This window comes from Trichoderma virens, assembly GCF_000170995.1.
Source record: "Trichoderma virens Gv29-8 chromosome Unknown TRIVIscaffold_4, whole genome shotgun sequence".
Taxonomy (NCBI): Eukaryota; Fungi; Ascomycota; class Sordariomycetes; order Hypocreales; family Hypocreaceae; genus Trichoderma; species Trichoderma virens.
This window is the reverse complement of record NW_014013745.1, coordinates 1,705,480-1,721,394: the sequence shown is the minus strand read 5'-3', so window position 1 is coordinate 1,721,394 and position 15,915 is coordinate 1,705,480. Positions and strand designations below refer to the sequence as shown.

Genomic DNA, 15,915 nt, shown 5'->3' with positions numbered 1-15,915 from the left:
CCGAGTATTCCATTCATCTATCTGAGCTGTAACTATGAGAACAAACTGATCTCTAAAATCTCCCCTGGACGGGTGTATCTAGACAATGCTGTCTATCCTACTCTCTAACGAGCCCCGCCAATAAACGCCGGTTCAAATGCCGATGCTGCTACTTCTACTACTAATGGTTCTGCAGCATTGTTTCTAGTCTATTTTAACGACTCATCAAATAACCCCCGCTCTCCAGGAGGCTTGACGAAGCCACAAAGCTGAATCCGCCAAACATATCATCCTTGGATGGACTAGCTGGCCAGAATTCCCTTGACGAGACTGTAGGGCTCAACGAAAGCTCCGTGAATTCAGGTGCAAAATTCTCTGCCAGTTCAGGGTCTGTGATCATGGGTTGGATGGGTGGCTCCATCTCTCGTGCGGCCAGCTTCTTCCAGTCAATCTTGCGGAAGAATCTATGATTCTTCATCGTCTGCATATCCTTGGGCATCACAGCACCTAGTCGTTTGTTAGGATCTTTCCTCAGGAGCCGGGTGAGAAGATCTTTGGCATCCAGGCTGAGATAGTAGGGCAGCACGAGCTTTTGTTTGACAATATTGTCTTGGATCTTGGCATGGTTCCCTCCCCGGAAAGGTGGGTTTCCTGTCATCAGGTCGTAGGCGAGAGCTCCAAACGACCACCAGTCCACAGCTTTGCCATATTTCTTCCCCAGAATAACCTCGGGTGCCATGTATTCAACCGTGCCTAGAATGGAGTTGCAGCTGTCTTCCGACTGGTCGATTGCCACCTTTGACAGTCCAAAATCTGTCAATAAAAGATGGCCCTCTGCATCGAGAAGGCAATTTTCAGGTTTGAGGTCACGGTACACCACACCCAAAGTATCATGAAGGTGGGAAATGGCCAGAAGCATTTCGGCCATGTAAAAGGCAGCCACCGACTCGGAAAACATCTTCTCCGTGTTAAGATGAGTAAACAGTTCTCCCCCCTGGCCGTATTCTAGAATCAGATACAGCTTTTCTTGGTCCTGAAAAGCGTAAAAGAGCTTGACAACAAAGGGATGCCTGTTCACCGATTCCAAAATCTGCCGCTCGGTCTTGGTCTGCTCAACCAGTTTCTTGTGGACAACCAGAGACGCTTTCTTGAACTGCTTCTGAGCATAAAGCCTTCCCGTTGCGCGTTGCTTCACCAGTATAACCGTGCCATAAGTTCCTTTGCCAAGGCATCGAAGCGGCTCAAAATCTTCCGACGTCATCTTGCGTCTCGGGTTTAACCCGCCCTCCAGAGTTCCCATAAACGATCTCTCACGCACGCTCTCGCTCACGAAGTCGTTTTCGAGATTGACCTCATAGCTAGTCGACCCGCCATCAGAAAGCTCACTACCAGTTTCACTTCGGTTTCCATCTCGGCTCTGGGAGCGGCTCATCTGCCCAAGGCTAGTGTGAGAGTTCAGGCGGCTGCCATTTCGAGACATGGATGACGAGCGCGATGCAGCATCAAGGCTCAGAGGGTCCATCTGCAGCCGTAGTTTGGCGATTCCCGAGATTCTTGGCGAAGCGGTGCCGCGCAGAACCGGGCTACAATTAGCGCTCACAACATCGTCGATGCGCGGACGGCCACGCTGGGCTGACAGGCGTGGTGTATCAATGCCATTGTCGGAATCCTCGTCGCCAGAAGCCACTGGCGTGATCTGGAAACCACGTACTGTGGATAGCGCCACCGGGGGAGAGCTCGATGCTTGCTTGATCATGATGATGAGAAATGCGGCTCACGGTATCTAAAATAGAGTCTGACAAAATGCGACGGCTAGGAGTCTGTCAACTCCTGTCGCCAGTCTCGTCGTTTTCAAGGTGTGCCACGGCGGCGCTCCGGATCTACACGATGCGCGGATTCGGTTTGACGCTGGGATTCAAGAAGGCTCGAAACACGCATCTGGTACCTGAAGAAGGATGTGGGCAGATCAGCTGTTTCTTGTATATGCATTTGTGAGTCTCCTTTTCCAAAGGGGAGTATGAATGAACTAGAGGTATCGTGTTTGTTTCACCAAAAGGTGTAAAGAGGAAGAAAAGAAAGGGAAGGGAAGAGAAAGAAAACAAGGAAGCAGCGGAAGAGGAAGCGGCCGGCCAAGCCACAAGCTGAATATTTTTAGTAATTGGATCAAAGCAAAAGTGCATGTGCATTTTTACGGTTTTGCTGCAGCAAGCCGCCTCACTCTCCATTACTCGTGCCACTCGCTATAGCCCTTGTAAGCCCTTGAAACCTTCCTTGCTAGGGAGCCGGCCGCGGGGTACAGCGCGCTTTGCTCCAGACTTTACTGGACAATTTACAGCACATGTCAGCGTAGAGCAGGGAGCTCACAGCCCGCTAAACCTCGTTAGGGCAAGGTTAGGCTGCACCCCAAAATCGAAAAAGGGCCAGAAAAATATTGATCAAAAAAAAAAAAAAATTCATCAAAACAAAGAGAGTTGAGTGAGGCCTTTGATTGACTGCCTTACGCCAAGAAAGTAACCGCTGTGGATATTTCATTGTGCAGTCGTCCATCACATGAGGCGCCTAAAGAGCTGTACGATGTCACGAGCTGACATTTTTCCAGTCGACTTGCCGGCATAATCACAGGGGAACATGCAATCTCAGCATTCCTGCGTCATGGTGTTTTTCCAGGGCTGCAATTGGCCCAGCGACTTGCACATGCCATGCATGCTTGGCTGGCAGCCCCGGAATGCCTGGCAATTAGCGGCAGCTCCGTCGGTGCGTTTAGGCGTGTTGCCCTATCGTCGTCAAATTTGGTGCGGTGCCTGGATCTACAACAGGCACGCTTCCCTGCTTCTTCTATTGGGTAACACTGGTTAAATCGTCCAAGTACGGTGCGCAGTATGTCAGGTACTACTCGTGCTTCGACTCTGTTCCGTGGAGACAAACTCATCCACTGGAAATGTCGTGCAGCAAAACAGTGACCGGCAATGCCTATATCTGCCTTATCCAGACCTCACATTATCCCTGATGCGACTTGCTTTGTTTGTGGCCCCATATGCAATACAACGTGGACAGCCCGACTTGCTGCATCCGGCGATTCGTGGCAAAAAAAGTGCTTCCATGAGTGCATAGTTGATGGCATTTTATAAGCACGGCTAACGGCGGAATTATGATGCTAATGCATGTACGACGTGGAGTTCGTAATAGCCAACGATTATAGCTCTTTGAGCCGTTCTGGGGTGATTCTCCTGTGTGCTTGGTAAGGTTTATTGTAATTTATACGGATTACCATGGATCCTTATCTCGATTGTTGATTAATAACAATACTAGATCTGATTACTTCATTCCAACAGAAGAATCATTGCCAAGAAATTGGAGAATATCCATATTTTACATCAGATCTCGGCCAGCAACGTAAAATACCCATAACTTCCAGCCAAGACACGTGCTTGCCATGTTGTAGAAGCTCTGGAAGACACCAATATCTCTCTGTGCCACCATTTTCTTTTTTCGAGCTCTGCAAACTGTTGGCTACAATATGGAAACAACATTGCTACTAATAGCACCGACTCTCCTAAATTGTAGGCAGCCATGCTCTTCTCTTCTTGGATCTTCAGTACCTAGTTCAAGATTACAGCCAACGTCGACACTATGTCGACTTACATAATCCAGGCCCACCAATAAACAGTGCTCTCAATTTTCTAGAGCTCCGAAAGCTTAGGCAGCCTCATCCAGATTCAGTGCACATGCTGAACCACGATCTAGCCATTCAAACAACACCAAGAGTCGCGCTGCTTCCGGAATCGGGGATTAAGCGTCTTTGATTATATTCATTGGACTTTTTCTTCTCTCTTCTCTTCCTCGAGGGTTACATTTCAACCTGAATTATTACTTCTCAAGACTCACGAGATCATCCCGCCACCAAACAAACCACCTACTCTCCAGTCACGAATTTTCATATCCAGCGACAAAATGATACACCCGTCGCGACAGGCATACGTGGAGGAAGCGGAGCAAAGCACGGGCATTGCTCTCGAAGACGTCCCGGAAGACCATGACTACGAAATGACCATGGGCGATGGCGCCCCGCCAGAGAAAGCATCCGCAATCCTGAACCAGTTCAATAGAAAACGTCTCGCTGCCACAATTGCTGTCCCCACTGACGATGGGCGAGTTCGCGCGAAGCTTCGAGAAATGGGTGAACCCATCACCCTATTCGGCGAAGGACCAGCTGATCGTCGAGACCGACTACGAGAGCTATTGACGATTCAGGCGGAAATGGCTGGACTCGAGAGCGGCGATATAACCATGGAAGATGCAGCTGAAGACGCGGAAGAGGAGGAACAAGAGGAGGAGTTTTATTCAAGAGGAGGGCCCGAACTGCTACAGGCACGTATCAACATAGCCGAATTTTCATTGCCACGAGCAAAACGAAGGACGGCGTTCCAAAAAGCCGAATCTACAATACCCTTGCGGACACATGTCAAGTTTCGGAAGCACATCAAGGATAGATTACAGACATTTGAACTGCAAGGAAGTCAGACCGTCGGCGAGAGGCATATAAGCATGACTAGATTCTCACCGAATGGGGAGCTGATTGCTGTTGGTAACTGGGGCGGTCAGGTGAAGCTGGTCGAAACACAAAATCTGACGGAGAAGATGAACTTCCGCGGACATACCAACAAAATCAGCGGCCTCTCTTGGTTTCCGGGGGCTACCTTGCCTGAGAGCGGAGTCTCCCCAGACTCGGTCAATCTTGCCTCTGGTGGTGCCGAGGGGTTGGTCCATGTTTGGTCATTAAACCAAGATACCCCTCTATCAACTTTCAAGGGACACTCGCAGCGAGTTTGCCGGGTGGAATTCCACCCATCTGGCCGTTACATAGCGTCCGCTTCAGAGGATACCTCATGGCGACTTTGGGACGTCGAGACAAGTGCAGAGCTTCTGTTGCAAGAGGGTCATTCTCGTGGTGTCTATGCTGTCAGCTTCAACACAGATGGCTCCCTGCTCGCTAGCGCTGGCCTGGATAGCATTGGCAGAATATGGGATCTACGATCGGGACGGACCGTGATGATTCTGGATGGACATCTGGATGGACACATCAAACCGATACACGCTCTGGACTGGAGTTCTGATGGTCACCGAATTCTGTCCGGCTCTGCTGATGGATGGATCAAGTGCTGGGATGTCCGCAAAGTGCAGAGAACTGGGGGAGTTGGCGCCCATAACAGCGCTGTCTCCGACATGCGATGGTACAAAGGCTTAGATGACCCTCTTCTTGGAACTCCACCGGGTCAAGACGAGAAGGGTGCACAGCTGCCTAAGAAGGCCGGCACCTTTTTCATCTCGAGTGGTTTTGATCGGAATATCAAGATTTTCTCGGCAGACGATTGGACCCTGGTGCAAACGCTGAGCGGACACACTGCTCCGGTTGCCAGTGTGGACTACAGCAACGATGGGCGATGGATTGTGAGTGGAGGACACGACCGCACAGTGAAGCTATGGGGAAGAAATGATGGCGAGGCGATTTAGTCGAGATGTTGTACCTAATGTTGCGTGGGAATAACTGGCAAATCGGAATTGATACCCAGGTTGGCAAGACAACCCGTAATTTCCTTTTCCTACAGGATGGATACGAATCATCAAACCATCAAAGACGTGCAAAACTCAAAGCAAACTCAAAGCACACTCAAAGCAAACTCACTTGCTACTCAACCTTGCTCTCGCTCTTTGGGTTGTGGTGGATTCGCTGCTTAGTCATGTGACTGTCTGCGGCTGTAGATTAGATAGGGAGGACGGGTCATAGCCTAACCACGACTTCGTAATGTTCGTCGCGCCACCCATCTCCAAACTCCGTCATGATGTCCAGCCGGCTGCGTCAACAAAGTGAAAAGCAGACATAATTACCCCTACACTGAGGCTCTCCATGAAATTTCGCAGTCGCTTCTTACAGTCAGTCTCCAACTTGACATAATCGCACTCAGCAATGGCGAGTATCGACCGCTATCGCCCACCACGAGAGGGCTACCAACCTCCGAGTCTCCAAGGATCTGCACGCCACGAGAGGCCATCACGATCGCCTCCTCGCCGTCGCGAAGTCCCTCCAGCTGCACCTACGCCTCCACAGCATAGCGCACGTACATCTCCTCCGCGGCCGCAAGCCGTATCTAGCCAGCAGACGCCGTCGCGCTCTGAGGAGGAAACGCCATTGGCGCTGCCGAATCAGTGGTTTTTCACTACAGACGAGGTCCAAAGCACGCCCTCGATAATTGATGGAATATCTCCATCGGAAGAGAGGCTTCGCAGGGCCAAGGGAATCAACTTCATTTATCAAGCTGGCGTGATGCTTGATCTACCACAGATTACACTATGGGTAGCAGGTGTTTTCTTTCACAGATTCTATATGCGTTTTAGCATGGTTCAAGAGAAAGGGGGCATCCACCACTATGTAGGATTTTTTCTTTTTTTTTAATTTTCTCCTTTGCCCTCTTCTACCCTGATTGCCTCACCTTTGCGACGGACCCTTCTACCAACTCTGGATTTCAAGCTATCTGGTTTCATGGCTGATCTTTTAATCATAGAATATCGCCGCGACTTCTTTGTTTCTGGCAAACAAGACCGAAGAAAACTGCAGGAAGACCAAGGAAATCATCATTGCCGTTGCTCGAGTGGCCCAGAAAAACACAAAATTGATTATTGATGAGCAGAGTAAAGAATACTGGCGATGGAGGGACAGCATCCTGACATACGAAGAAGTCATGCTGGAACAACTCGCATTCGACTTAATGATTGATAACCCCTACCGTCATCTTTTCGAACTTCTAGGACAGCTAGAAGTTATCCACAACAAGCACCTGCGGCAGGCAGCTTGGGCATTCTGCAACGACGCGTGCCTCACAGCCCTCCCGCTCTTGATTGAAGCGAGAGATGTTGCCATCAGCTCCATCTATTTTGCTTGCGCCCACACAAATCAACAGATTGACGATGTTAATGGCGAAGGTTGGTGGAAGTTCCTGAAAGGGAGCGAAGATTGCTGTACAAAGGCTATTGAGGCGATGCGTCAGTTTTACACGGAGAATCCGCTTAGGAAGCAGAACCCATCACTACCATCGCCGGCCTTCCATCTCGAAAATACACGGAGACGGAATGAAGCATTGAACGATACCCAATCATCCAACGCTGGAACGCCGATGGAACTCGACCGAGAGAGTCATAGTCCAGGCCCCAAGGTGAACGGAGGGACAGATCGACACTCTGAAGCAAGGGACAGAGAACACGAAGGCTCTCTAAAAGCACCAGGGGATGGTGAATACGCACCGCGATCCCCCTCCAAGAGAAAGGACGCAGAGGCCGACCTGTCTGCGGAGAGTGAAAGGGCCGAAAAAAGGGCCAGACTCTCAGAAGACGAGGGTGAGCTGGTGGAAGACTAGGCTCCGGGACGGACGTATTCAATCATTCAACCCTGCTACGAGGGGGTTTTGGCGTTGGGAATGTTTTTATTAATCATGTTTTTTTCTGCAATGGCATGATGGAACGGCCGCGGCAAAGATGTGACGCTTGTCTTTTAGCTTCCGGTAATGCTGCGAGCTTGGGGATGGCGTTGGGGACTTTTTTCTTTTCAAAGCTACTCACATCGACCCGGCCTGTTGGATAGAGACTGCCGCATAGGCACAATGGTTTAAATGCGACTTGTTTGAGCTAGGAGAGACGGATGTGATTTTTTTTTTTTTTTAATGTTTTCTTTTTCTTATTCTACTCCGCGGCGGCTGGACAGAGCTTGATATCCCAAACACGTGCAAACTGATTAAAGACCACCTCACCTTGGCCTGACAAAGTGCGATATGACTCTCGTGCAAATTATGACATTCAAGTGACTTTTCTGCCTTCGCCGGCTGCTGCCTGCTGCTTTTCATCTGAACATCAAACGGACTCGTCCAATTAGCACCGCTGATTCTGCCGCTCTCAGAGCTGACCGCCCCCAAGTGCACAGCTGCCTAGAACTATAAAGTGCTTCAACGCCCGCCGCCATCTTCCCAACTTTCTTCTTCTTTTCTTCTTCAGCTCTCTTTGCCGTATGGCTTAGATCAAGTGTAGTATCTGTTCTTTTCAGTTTAATCTCTGAAACGTCTCCAAGTGAGACCGATCGTGGTTAATCTTATTTTTGGGCCTGGGGAGAGTTTCTGCTGTGCTTGCACGTGGATTCTCTGCCTACTGTGTCCCCGGTATCACACTGCTTCCGGGTGATGCGACTCTTTGGTGGCTTTTCATTGCTTTTGTTGGCTTGTCCAACGAGGTGAAGAAGGGCTGTAGTTTTGTGATTTGGTCGTGTGATATTCCAAGCTTCATTCACGCTTTGAAAGTCCTACGTTAGACTTGGATGTCTAATTTTCATTGTGCCACGTCGTAAATTAAAGAGACATATTGCTGTCTAGCTTTTCCATTTTTTAATCTTAACATTACTATTATTTTCCCCTTCAAACTAATATATGAAGCTGCGCGATCAAAGCTGTCGAGCTTCTGTGACGCTGGTCTCCAAGTTTCCCAAAAACATCCCAGAAACAGCTTAGCGCCGCATAGAGCTATGGTCTGGCGCTCGCATCAAAAAACATCACCATAAACCTGCATCCAACCAATTCTTCCCTAAAGCACCGCCAGCCAAAGCCTCCAATCCCTCCATACGGCCACTCCACCTCCAACTTGCTCATTCGGGAGCTTCGATCCAGAGCTCTTCTTACACAATGGCTACTTTGGGAGGCTACCTAAACAGTGAGCATTGCGCCCCTCGTCCAACCCCGCAGACAACCCACGTTGATTTTGACTGACACTTTGGCGTGCTGCAGAAAAGGTGCTGATTGTGACGGCGGACTCGCGAATCCTTGTTGGGGAGCTGGCAGCCTGTGATGCGTCGACAAATCTAGTATGTCTCTGTGCTCTTTCGCCTCGGGAGCCTTGCCTGGGAGCTTCTTAACTAACCGTCACGCGCTGCAGGTTCTCAAAGGTGCCGTGGAGAGAATCATTCGAACGCCCGACGACCCAGAGCCATCCGCGGAGGTGCCTCTAGGCCTATACCTTGTCCGAGGCGACAATGTGTGCTCGGTCGGTTTAGTCGACGAAACGCTGGATGACAGTATCGACTGGACGCAAGTGAAGGGCACGGTAATAGGAGGCATCAAGCACATTTAAACATCCGCTGCTGAGAGCGCCGTTGTCCGATATACCAGAGGCTGCCATTTCGGAAGAGAGGAGGCGAACCAATTTAGATTTGTTTTGTTTTGTGTTTGAGTATGGGTCGGTCATTGGGCGCTTGGAGCGCCTGGAGTTATGATACACGCATGAAGCCAGCCTTTCTGCAAAGGGTACGAATTTATATGGACCATCTATTTTAATGCTATTTTTTTTCTTCCTGGGCTACATTTGCTGACATGGCTCTCTATGCAAAGTACCAACAAAAACTGTTCTATCCAAACACACGCTGCATCCAGATCTCCTTGAAGATACTCTCTCCAGGAGTCTTAATCACCCGCCTAATTCTGTTTCCCTTGCGAACGCTCAACCAGCCCATGGTATCACCCGGGACCTCGTCCAGAGTAACCAGGTGGGGATCGGCTTCGGGATCCGCTGAGAGATCCACGGCAGCCTCACCGGGCTTGGATCTAACGCGCTTGTCGAGTATGTACGATCCTGCAGTCCACTGTCCCACCGTCTCAACTCGGAGATCCTCGGGCTTCGCGGGCACCCCCCATCGCGGGTCGTCGTGAGTCAGCATGTACCAAACGGTGAAGGGATCGTGCAGCGCCAATTCTGGCTCCCTGCCATCTCCCTCCATGGAGTCAATCTTGTTAAAGGCTCCGTTGATGAAGTGGGCAGCCCATCGAGCGAGGGGGCTGCCGGCGTCAACAAGAGGCTTGACTGCCTCCTGGAAGTAGTTTTTGTTGATGTAGTGGAGATTTGTGATGTCCAGGGGGCACAGCGTGACAGTCAGCTGGCGAGAGAGCTTCGCCGGATACGGCTTGATGTGTGTGACATGGCTGGGGATAGGCGGCAGTGTTGACGCAGGGTTGGGCGATGTAAGGGCATAGACAAGAGCGGCAGCAAGAGGATCGGCATACGTGTTGAATTCTGCAGTTGGGGTGACGTTGCCGGGAACCTCGACAGCTCCACCCATAACAACGAGCTCCTTAACCCTGAGGAATGTCTCTGGATCCTCAGTAGCCGCCAGCGCAACGTTTGTGAGGGGTCCGACAGCGAGGATACTGATGGTGTCTGGAGGGTTCTCTCTGAGAAGACGCAGCATCTCCCTATGAGCGGGCTCCTTGGAAGCTGTGAAGCGAGGGTAAGAAGGACCGTGGTCAGTGTCGTCCTCCTTGTCAAACAGGGCCTTCCAAGTATCGGCGGGCTTCAGATCATCATGGATATCATGAACATTGTGTAATCCATCAGCACCGTCTACATGTTCATCTCGGTCAGCAGGGTGAGAATTTACACCTAGGAAACAAGTACGTACGGAAGTAGTCGGCAGCCAAGACAGGGTCCGCCAAGGAGTGTTCAGCTCCCGCAGCCACGATGGTCTTGTGGGCTTTCAATGTTTCATAACCTTCAGGACGACCCTGAGACTTCCTCCACTCAAACTCCTTCTCCAGTACATGGTACATGGCAGCCACGTTACGGAGGCAGCTAGCATTGGGATTAGCTAGGATCAATAAACGAATGTTTGTGTGTCTTGAGGAAGACATACCATTCCAACGGAACATTGCCGTATGTGACAGAAATCATAGCCAACTCAAGCTCTTCGGGAGAGGCACTGAGGGCCAGGAGAAGGGCCATGACATCGTCGACACCTGGGACAGTGTAAGCGTGTGCCACATAATAGGGATGAGTAAGAGAGAAATACCAGGATCGGTGTCCAAAATAATCTTGCATTTCGGAGCCATCTTTTCTAACTTTGACGATAAATGTTTAGCGGATATTCACGACAAGGTGACTCAGTTCCAGGAAAGACATACAGAGTCTTGCACACACAATTGTTGAAGCAAGTAAATATATCTTGAAGCAAATGAGCAGCAGCAGGCTTTTATAAAGAAGAAAGCACAGCAACGAGAGGAACACTCGATGGCCTTTTTGAGATCGGGGCGGGCCTATTTAACAACGAAATTCTCTCAAAGAGATCCAAAAAGCCTGAGGTTCTCTCTTTTTGAACAACCCAGAACTTCGGTCGGCCAAAGATGGCCAAAAAACAACGGGTTGGCGGGGTTAGCCTCCTGCTGAGATAATCCTTGCGGCACACGGAGTTTTCCCCGTTTTGGCGGCTCCCAGCGGCCGGCGACGGCCGAAGAACGGCAGAAAATAATGACTCTCGCGTGCCGAACGCTGGGCTTCGATCTGCGTCTTGTGGGCGGCAGGTGCAGATTCGTATTTTTCGTATCTCGTTTTGAGGTGTCAGGTTTGACACTCTTGGACTGCTGTTGGTTGTTTTTTGGGGAACTGGGGAACTGGGGAAACTGGACTGCCGTATGTGGTTTATCCTGGTTTCCTTCTTCGGCTGCGATTTGATGGAAGTTTTGAAGGTGCTTCTTTGACATGATGAGATGAGACAATCACAATTGGATAAAAGGCGACTAGCTCAGCTTATTTAGGCGGTTTAGGCGACTTTGCGGTTCAACAAAATTATCAAATAAGTATCAAAGTGGCGCACATAATTCTGGGTTTGCACCCACTTGCTCTGGGTAGCTACCTATATTCTGGCTGCTATAGGGTAGGCCTTGAACGCAACATGGAATGTCGTCGATAGCGAACAAACACCTGCTCCAAGCGCAGCGCAGCAGCACGGAAACGTGGCGTCTGTGGAATCCAGCTGCAGGGTCTCGTCTAGCGTAAGGCTGGTTGGATCAAAGACAACGAAAGCCATTGTCTGTGCAACAGTCCAACATGTGCTGCAAATTCGTCCAGTCTGCGGTACCTTGCATTGAGACTGTCGACTACCTGCAGGTGCTACAAATGGTGATCAATCCGCTTGAGAATAACCAGAGGGTGCCATTGGACGTGAATTACCGCCAGCAGCGCGTTCTACGGACATCTAGGGGTTCCAGATAGACAACCAACTCTGGCTGCGTCTTAAAGCGCGGTTGACACTCTCAGGCGGTTGCATTTCCACAGTTGCCAGTCAAGGGCGTGAATGATTGATGGCGAGCTGCTGTTGCATACCTACCCCTGTAACAACATAAAGCACAAAGTGCTCAGAGCAACAAAAAAAGAAAGAAAGAAAAAAGAAAAAAAAAAAAAAAAAGGAACGAAACTTTGGCGTTGCACTATTGCTTCGCCCTGGCGCCATCACAAACGCGAGGGAGCCAACCCGCCAGCCAGCCAGCCCAGCCCAGCCCAGCCCAGCCCAAAAAAAAATCCCAGGCACCGCATCACCAAAAACTCCCCCCTCAAACACCTCCCAATCCCAACCCAAAACAGTGGCGCCAGCGAGGGCACTCAACCTCTTCCAGGGGACGCCAATCTCGGAGCTCCAAAGCGGCATCTTAGGCGAATGGCGATCTGGGTGAAGCAGTCAAGGCTCGCATAATCGAAGGCTAAGAGAAACTGCCTGCCCCATTGTTTCTGCCGCCTCGGCCACTCAGGAGCCGCGCCCGGACCCCCCTGCTGGCTTTTTCTCCCTTCCCGCCGAACGACTCCCTGCAACTCTCCCCATTGGCGTTGCGAAAACGACACACCCCCTGCTCTGCGTTGAAGCCACCTGGTGCTTTTCTTGCGTGTCCTCAACGGTCAGTACAGCTTGTTCTGTTTTTTCTTTCTTCCATGCTTGCTGGCTGCCATCATCCATCAATCCCGTGCTGCGGCAGTTGGGCTTAGCCTCTACCCTCTATTTCTACCCTCTCTCTTGCCCACCCCAATCTCACAGCGGCCAGTTTTTAACGTTTCTGCCAGCTTGCGGAATCGCGCCGGTTCGCCGCTGCAGACAGCCTTGCTGCATCGCCCGTGGGTGCAATTGTTGCAGCATCCAGCCAACGGCGGCACTTTCTGCAGTTATCCGACAATCGATCGAGCGCCTGATCATTGCGTTGCTCTAGTCTCCTTTTGAGCACCAGAATACGCTGCTGAGAGAGACAGAGAACTCCGCTGGTCTCCATCTCGAGATTCCGTTATCATCTCGTCCGATCCATTGACAGCTATCCACGACACAAAAGCTAGCCCAAAGTCATCATGGCTGATACGAATATGATTTACACAGTCGGCGCCTATGCCGCCTTGATTGGCGTTGGCTATGCCTTCTACTACGTCTCAACGCAAAAGGACAAGAAGAAGAGCACCGTCGCCATCACCAAGCCCGCCAAGGTCTCACAGCCAGAGACTCGGAAAGAGGATCGGAAAAAGAAGCAGCGCATGGAGAGCTATGTGACAGACCAGGACGTCAACAAGACATCCAAGGCCGATTCCCAGAAGGCAAAGGCCCCCGAGGCGCCTCAGTGGACGGGCAACCAACAGGATGCTGAGAAGCAGGAAATGATTGACAACCGGGAATTTGCCAAGCAACTTGCCAAGGCCAAGGAGGGCGCAAAGTTCAACTCCAAGAACGAGGGCCCCAAGCAGCGAGAGAAGACCGTCAAGCAGTCCAAGGCCAACAAGGCCAAAGCTGCCCCTGCCCCCGAGGTCGTCCCGTCTGCCCCATCCTCCAACGGCGCTGATGCCGATGACGACGAGTCTCCCGTTGTCCTCTCCCCTGCGACTAGCCCGGTGGACGTCAGCGGTGTCAGCGACATGCTCGAGCCGGCCCCCGCCGGCCCTTCCGTTCTTCGTCTGACTGATACCGAGTCCAAGAAGGATAAGAAGCAGAAGGCTGCCAAGAATCCTGAGCCGGTTGAGACCAAGAAGCAGAGACAGAATAGGAAGAAGGCTGAGGCCGCCAAAGCTGCCCGTGAGGAGACGGAGAAGGAACGCAAGGTCCTTGAGGAGAAGCAGCGACGAACTGCTCGCATTGCCGAAGGCCGCGCCGCCAAGGATGGCTCCGAGTTCATGGCTGCCGTCAATGGAAACAATGCCTGGAATGGAACCAACGGCACTAAGGACGCCGCTGCAAAGAAGGAGGACGCTTCCGTCTATGCGCCCCTCGACACCTTTGAGAAGCCTGCTCAGAAGAAGGCTGCTGACAAGACCACTCCTGCTCCTGCCCCCAAGAAGGAGGCTGTCCAGAACCTGGAGAGCTCGTGGATCTCCGCTCTGCCATCCGAAGAGGAGCAGATGGAGATGCTCAAGGAAGAGTCCGATGAGTGGAACACGGTGAAGAGCAAGTCTTCCAAGAAGTCCAAGAAGGCACCCTCTGCCGACTCTGGCGAGGAGACCCCTCAAGCTCGCCCGGCCGCTCAGCCCAAGCAACCCGCCGATACCAACGCCAACAAGTCAACCAGGCCTGTGGCTGCTAAGAACTTTGGAGGATCGTTCTCTGCATTGACCATTAAGGGCGACGATGTTGAGGAAGATGCCGAAGAGGAGTGGGATGTCTAAGCACAAGAAGCACAACGACAAGAACAACCGTGCATGCGTTGCGTGCTTTGCACAGTCGCCGGGAGCAGCCTGATTGCTTGTTTCCCGCCTCTGTATACTATTACCCGCCGACCTGCTATAGCTATCGGTATTTCCTCTTTGTTAGTTTCTATGATTGTCATTTTTATGTTGGATCAGGAGGCATTCTCCAAAGAGTCTACCGTGGGAGGTAGAGGGAAAAAAAAAAGGGGGGGGGGGGGGGGGTTAAGACCTGTTGATGTATGTGTTTGGCAAGACACTTGATCACTTGGCCAGCGGCTCAGGGCATGCATATTTAGCTAGCCCAACACAGCGTACAAGTGCCGCGAGGTCGGCAGAACCTCTTTATTTTTTATCCGCCAATTTTTTTTGTTATGGTATTAGCTGTTGATGAGCAAGACTGGGAAAAAAAAGGTCTCGCAACGGACGCAAAAACGGAGGATACAGATGCTACAAGCGAAGTTTCGGGAGGACGAAGGACGAGATACAAGAGTGCTCGTGTGTGTAAATACTTCGTTGGTATCAGCTCGCAGAATGGGGCAAATCTACGCTTGCTATGATTGATGATGTTTGCCGTGATGTTTGAAGTGTGACGGATGTGTGTGTGATAGTGAAGGAGTCACGTTCATTTGCAATATCTGGGCGTGGGCTGTACACACTTGTATTCTGATTTATAGTCATGGCCAGCAGTAGTGTGATGATTGTGAACGTACGTTCACGGCCTCGTATTATACACTCATCTTATTGATTGAATGGTCTTGCTACGATTTCATGGAGTTTTGCATGTATGAGTACGATGAACGGAGGCTAGGCGGTGCCTACATGTTCTAGTGTGCCTCTAGGACCTCCTACTAAGCCCAGCTAATAAATGATTGAGTCCCCAACCTGCCGATTTGGAGGTTGGAGCACGATATCCCTAGCCAGTTTAGTATTGCTGGTGCCTGGATGCGACACCCCTTCCATTCCCCAGACAAGCCCGGCGCTACAATGGCATTCCGACAGCGTCAATTGTTCGCTCCCTGCGGTTGAATGTCTCTGTTCCATGGACCCCTCGTTGTCTTCTTTTCTGTGGCTATGGAGCATTACGTGGCTACGACGACAAACGCTCGTAACGGGCCACTCACACACGCACAAAAGCAGCCAGCATCTCCGCCTCGCTCTTGGTGGCGTGGCCCGAGGTGGTGAGCCGGAAGCCGGGTGCCGTCCAAGGGACCCTGCAATAGGATCCAGTGTCTGGAGAATGGAGTCGCTGTAACCTAGGACAGGATGGGGATTTTTTAGTGGCCACGCGGGGCTATTCCCCGACTCTCTCCATCGAGATGGCTTCTGGGTTGGGGGAGACAGAGAGGCGATTTTGCATGGGCGGGATTCGTGACGAGGGCGAAAAATCTTGTTCCATCCGGGGGGATCGAGATGGAGCCTTGTTGTGCTGGG

The 15,915-nt window shown here is 51.1% G+C and overlaps 6 protein-coding genes across 6 annotated transcripts; 4 read left to right on the top strand and 2 right to left on the bottom strand.

Moving 5' to 3' along the window:
• Positions 1-193: 193 nt before the first annotated feature.
• Positions 194-1,735, bottom strand: TRIVIDRAFT_29973 (uncharacterized protein; the record flags this gene model as incomplete). Its single annotated transcript, XM_014103469.1, has 1 exon — positions 194-1,735. One exon carries the CDS (start codon positions 1,733-1,735, stop codon positions 194-196), a length of 1,542 nt encoding a protein of 513 aa, XP_013958944.1.
• A 2,195-nt stretch (positions 1,736-3,930) lies between these two features.
• Positions 3,931-5,490, top strand: TRIVIDRAFT_145460 (uncharacterized protein; the record flags this gene model as incomplete). The annotated part of the gene is made up of 1 exon (XM_014103468.1): positions 3,931-5,490. One exon carries the CDS (start codon positions 3,931-3,933, stop codon positions 5,488-5,490), a length of 1,560 nt encoding a protein of 519 aa, XP_013958943.1.
• A 454-nt stretch (positions 5,491-5,944) lies between these two features.
• TRIVIDRAFT_145974 (uncharacterized protein) lies at positions 5,945-7,388 on the top strand (the record flags this gene model as incomplete). Its single annotated transcript, XM_014103467.1, has 2 exons — positions 5,945-6,406; positions 6,540-7,388. 2 exons carry the CDS (start codon positions 5,945-5,947, stop codon positions 7,386-7,388), a joined length of 1,311 nt encoding a protein of 436 aa, XP_013958942.1.
• Positions 7,389-8,696: 1,308 nt separating this feature from the next.
• On the top strand, positions 8,697-9,141 carry TRIVIDRAFT_30919 (uncharacterized protein; the record flags this gene model as incomplete). Its single annotated transcript, XM_014103466.1, has 3 exons — positions 8,697-8,724; positions 8,799-8,875; positions 8,947-9,141. 3 exons carry the CDS (start codon positions 8,697-8,699, stop codon positions 9,139-9,141), a joined length of 300 nt encoding a protein of 99 aa, XP_013958941.1.
• A 167-nt stretch (positions 9,142-9,308) lies between these two features.
• On the bottom strand, positions 9,309-11,122 carry TRIVIDRAFT_72019 (uncharacterized protein; the record flags this gene model as incomplete). Its single annotated transcript, XM_014103465.1, has 5 exons — positions 9,309-10,404; positions 10,463-10,632; positions 10,694-10,796; positions 10,850-10,898; positions 10,962-11,122. The coding sequence occupies 4 exons, from the start codon at positions 10,887-10,889 to the stop codon at positions 9,416-9,418; spliced, it is 1,302 nt and encodes a 433-aa protein (XP_013958940.1).
• Positions 11,123-13,164: 2,042 nt separating this feature from the next.
• Positions 13,165-14,679, top strand: TRIVIDRAFT_208595 (uncharacterized protein; the record flags this gene model as incomplete). The annotated part of the gene is made up of 1 exon (XM_014103464.1): positions 13,165-14,679. One exon carries the CDS (start codon positions 13,165-13,167, stop codon positions 14,461-14,463), a length of 1,299 nt encoding a protein of 432 aa, XP_013958939.1.
• Positions 14,680-15,915: the final 1,236 nt, after the last annotated feature.